Here is a 4,786-nt window from a genome sequence, read left to right as displayed (position 1 = left end):
ACATGAATAAATGAAGAGTTGACATGTGTTAGGAATTAATTAGGAGTTGACACGTATGATTATTGAAACGCGTTTTATATAATGTATAGATAGATAGATAGATAGATACGTAATTATTACTATCGTATTACGGATTCTTATATTATTAAGTTCAAATATAAATTGTAGTTCATATAATACGAGTGATTTTTTTTATTACTCTGTATAAATGAATTAACGGGTTTTAATACTCTAAATAAAATGTTTAAATGTAAAGTATATATGATTATGATTATAAGGTATGATGAATGACATAGGTGATGTTTGTAATAGACTTAATAAACTTATAATAATATGAATTTGATAGGGATAGGGGTAGTCGTGAAGGGTGTGTTTTTGACTTATTGAATAACACACATTTTAATGAATATAATTCAAATAAGTGAGATTATTTAGATCATGATTTTTTTTTTTTTTTTTGGAACAACAGATCATGAATTTTTAAAATTTATGATTCATAGTACCGGTGTTATAACTACCACACATTAAGTGTTAATCTCGTAATTTCATATATTTCGAAAGTTATTCAGTATATAAAACAAACAATTATTATTATAATATAAATTAAATTTGACGAACATTATGTATTCATCAAGACAAGACAAGACAATTGAAGTTAAGAAAAAACAAACATGTCCTAAATGGCTAAATCAATATGTGTATAGTCATCTCATTCGCCGATCTAGGAATCATAGTGACTAGTGTCATCAGATAAAAATTCAAATTTTTTTTACAAGATGACTTATTTAAATGTTGTCACTCAAAAAAAAAAAAAATTACTATTCACCGTTGTCATTTGTTAAAAACTCCTTCAGAAAATTACACTACATCGTGTATTTCACTAGTGTCCCGTACTACCACTCAACCTATACTAGGTCCGCCTTTGCTTGACCCTATTTGCATGGCTTGTTATCATTTCACTCATGGTTTCAGAATTTTCTATTTTGCGAATTTTCATGCCACTCCAACTACCTCATCCTCATGATATCACTTAAGTACCATTTTTGCACCCTTAGTCCACTAAGATCAAAAAGAAATTTAAGTCAGAAGACCGAATTAGCAAAAAACATGATTCATAAATTTACTGTGAAATGAATAACATATGACAAAGTGCAGGAATGTAATTTACTGTTAGTTCTATATTTACATACAAAGTATTTGTGCACTCTATCTTAAATCCATTATATATAGTGAATATTTACACTATCAAACATGGACACATAATCTTAAATAGTTATGCCATTTTTGTTTTGCTTAGACAACTTTATTTTCATGGTTTTGTCTAGTTCGCATTTTGAGCATTTGGCAAGTGTTGTAGTCCATAAACAAAGAATCAAGCACATGGCTGGTTTGCTGGCAACACCCAATCCCTTTATTCCCTCCAACCAATCCACTTGCCACCTCACTTCATGATTCCTAATGTCAAATTTAACTTAACATAACCTTAATTACATTACAATTACAATTAACATAATTTTGGAATGGTTTATGTTATCAATGATTATTTGTTTAATAAAAATTATCAGATACCTTTTTCATTAAGTCATTTTGGTTATTATTTAATTAATTACTACATTTTTTACTATCCAATGATCAAACTATTATCAGTCATATGTCAATAATTCAACGATTTGAACATTTTAGGTCACCAGATAAAGTAGATTAATTTTAATATAATTATTTACCGAAAAGAAAATAATTAAATAGCGAATGAGTCAAAGCGTTATATTGAATTTTTATTTTTTTATTTTACTTTTAGTTTTGTAAATTGGTATTGAAATAACATGCTTTCTTAGTTATTAAGTGATGATTTTTTGAACAAATTTAATGCTATAAACATATAATCAAGAAACCATATGAGTGTTGTCACAAAACTATTAGACACCACATATTACTTGGGCAATTAATTTTGAAACAGTGTCAAGCCCACATGGCGCACTTGATCCCTCCAATCACAATCGTCTACGTTGACAGCTTTCAAAAGTCTCATGCTTATAAGTTCGGTGCCAATTGCAAGACACTTGGTGACAACCCTTTTTGCAAATACAACCAAAGAAAGGTAAACAAACAACCATATCTTATACAACAAAATCTGTTCTACACAAATACAACAAAACCATATATGTCTACATATTACTATAATCAACCTTCATCGACTCAAAATCAAGAGACCTTAGTCAATGAGTGGTTCGACGAGCAAAAAGACTCGAACTTTAAGGATGCATACATGCCAACTTTAGCAGTGGAGCATGATGAAGAATACGATATCGAAGATGAAGAAAGTGAGTTTAAGATGGGGCGGTTGATTAGGCAAGCGTCTCTCAATTCTTCTCACATGTCCCCTCCTCAACAAATAACTAAGGTATATACTATCTTGTAAAACTTCATATCTAAGCTAGGCCATATATAGTATCTACCAACAAAAATTGTTACTTAAGTGCATCTTATAATAGTGCATATCCCATGAAAAACGAAGTCATTAATAGGTAAAGGGATCAATTTTCCACGTTCTGACTACCCAAAAGGGCAGTATTTTTAGTTAGTTGTACGCGGTTTAACTGGATTATCAAGTGATCGTTTCTGACACTTTTCATGACCACTCTAAGATATGATGCTAGTGAGTTTTGAAACCCCGTGACCTCTAGCTTGAGATGACATAAGTACTCTTACTTTACTCAGATGTACGCCGTTTAACTAGGTTATCATGTGATCGTTTCTGACACCTTTTCTGACCACTCTATGATATGATGCTAGTGAAGTTTGAAACCCTGAGACCTCTTGCGGTGATATCAGTACTTCAATCACTAAGTTATCTTGGGATTGTTAAGAAAGCCAAGCTATTTGTTGTTTTAACTTGAGTCATTAATCACCGTCACATTAGACTTATCATCGTACTAATGATTAAAGTGATTTGCTTATGCAGGTTATGAAAGGAAGTACGAGTTTACCACGATACGTATCACAAAAACAAGAAACAAGTCAAGAAAAGATGAGTAACATGAGGAAATTTGAAAGCATGAAAGAGAGAAATCGAAGCAGAAACTCGATGAAAATGGGGAAGAACAATGGCGGTGCACCAACAATTCCAGGAGGATGGGTTGATAAGGGTTCATCAGAAGATATGAAGGCACAAATCAAGTATTGGGCTAGAGCAGTTGCTTTCAATGTGCATCAAGAATGTTAAAAACCAATAAGAGCATATATTACACGTCACCATGTTGATAATTGTAAGTTTGATTCGGTAGCTTCATAAATTTGACTCTAGCCGAACTTTTTGTTGCAGTTGTTGTGACTTTTGTGATTTTTATTAACTTGGTGAATATAATACTTTATTTTAAGTTGATTTCCATTATATAAATTATATATATATATAATTATATCTAATCGGCTGTTGTAGCTGTCTTATTTAAATTGATGCCTCGAATATACTTGGTGTTGAATCTTCTATGAGACTTAGACTACGGATATTAGTGACTTTGACGTGGAATAGATGAGACTTTTATTCGGGTATGCTTGTGAGGTGGCAAAGATGCGGTTGTAGTAGGGAAGGTTTTGGAGAGGGTTATGGGTGATGTGTGAAAATATAATTGGAAGTTGAGTTAAAATGTGGTGGAAAGATATAAAAAAATTAAAATAATATTAAAAAAACCACAAATGCAGCGTAACTTTTTTGTTTCTCAAACACAAACGCCTGAAATACAAACGCTCCACTACAGACATTTATGGGGTATGTGTACAAATACCTGATCAAATTGCAGTTCCTAAATTACCTCTCTATATACTTAATTACTAATTTAAGTGATTAGTAATTAATTGCATTAACAAAAATAGAAGAAAAGATTTTTGTGCGAGAAGTGAAAGTGCTTTTTAGGTTAATATGTGTTGTTGATTGAATTGTTGTTAAAAATAGTTACGTAATCTCATAATTAAAACTTCCAAGTTCCAACCTTTGTAAATTTACACTTCCTCTAGAAATTTGTATAATGATCCTTTATATTTTCCTTTTTTTAGTCTCGAGATTTTGTAAATCAAAATATGCCCGTTCTCGAATTTACATAAATATGTGATCTTTGCTGAGACCGGCCATATCCGAAAATTTGGGTCAGATTCGGGTGTGACAGTGTAGTGACCCGAACTTTTCCATGTTTATATATATATATATTAAATGAAATTGTTATTTACATGATTAAGTGTTTTCAACATGTTAAGCAATCAAATTTGTTAAGACTTGATTAATTGAAATAGGTTTCATATAGACAATTGACCACCCAAGTTGACCGGTGATTCACGAACGTTAAAACTTGTAAAAACTATATGATGACATATATATGGATATATATATAGTTAATATGATATTATGATAAGTAAACATATCATTAAGTATATTAACAATGAACTACATATGTAAAAACAAGACTACTAACTTAATGATTTTGAAACGAGACATATATGTAACGATTATCGTTGTAACCACATTTAATGTATATATATATATATCATATTAAGAGATATTCATACATCATAATATCATGATAATATAATAATTTAAAATCTCATTTGATATTATAAACATTGGGTTAACAACATTTAACAAGATCGTTAACCTAAAGGTTTCAAAACAACACTTACATGTAACGACTAACGATGACTTAACGACTCAGTTAAAATGTATATACATGTAGTGTTTTAATATGTATTCATACACTTTTGAAAGACTTCAAGACACTTATCAAAATACTTCTACTTA

General features: G+C 30.5%; 1 protein-coding gene across 1 annotated transcript; it reads left to right on the top strand.

Annotated features, from left to right (window-relative positions):
* The first annotated feature begins 2,085 nt into the window (after nt 1–2,085).
* LOC139891096 (uncharacterized) lies at nt 2,086–3,377 on the top strand. Its single transcript, XM_071874024.1, has 2 exons — nt 2,086–2,401; nt 2,963–3,377. The coding sequence occupies exons 1-2, from the start codon at nt 2,162–2,164 to the stop codon at nt 3,221–3,223; spliced, it is 501 nt and encodes a 166-aa protein (XP_071730125.1). The 5' UTR covers nt 2,086–2,161; the 3' UTR covers nt 3,224–3,377.
* Nucleotides 3,378–4,786: the final 1,409 nt, after the last annotated feature.

The sequence above is a fragment of the Rutidosis leptorrhynchoides genome, chromosome 2, assembly GCF_046630445.1.
Source record: "Rutidosis leptorrhynchoides isolate AG116_Rl617_1_P2 chromosome 2, CSIRO_AGI_Rlap_v1, whole genome shotgun sequence".
NCBI classification, from domain to species: domain Eukaryota; kingdom Viridiplantae; phylum Streptophyta; class Magnoliopsida; order Asterales; family Asteraceae; genus Rutidosis; species Rutidosis leptorrhynchoides.
Note: the sequence above shows the minus strand (reverse complement) of the source record. Positions and strands in the feature narration are given on the sequence as shown.

Excerpts from the sequence above, each read along its gene's own strand:
- LOC139891096 (XM_071874024.1), top strand. The coding sequence starts at position 2,162 with ATGTCTACATATTACTATAATCAACCTTCATCGACTCAAAATCAAGAG. Across the intron at positions 2,402-2,962 it reads CTCCTCAACAAATAACTAAG|GTTATGAAAGGAAGTACGAG; the intron begins GTATATACTATC and ends TTGCTTATGCAG.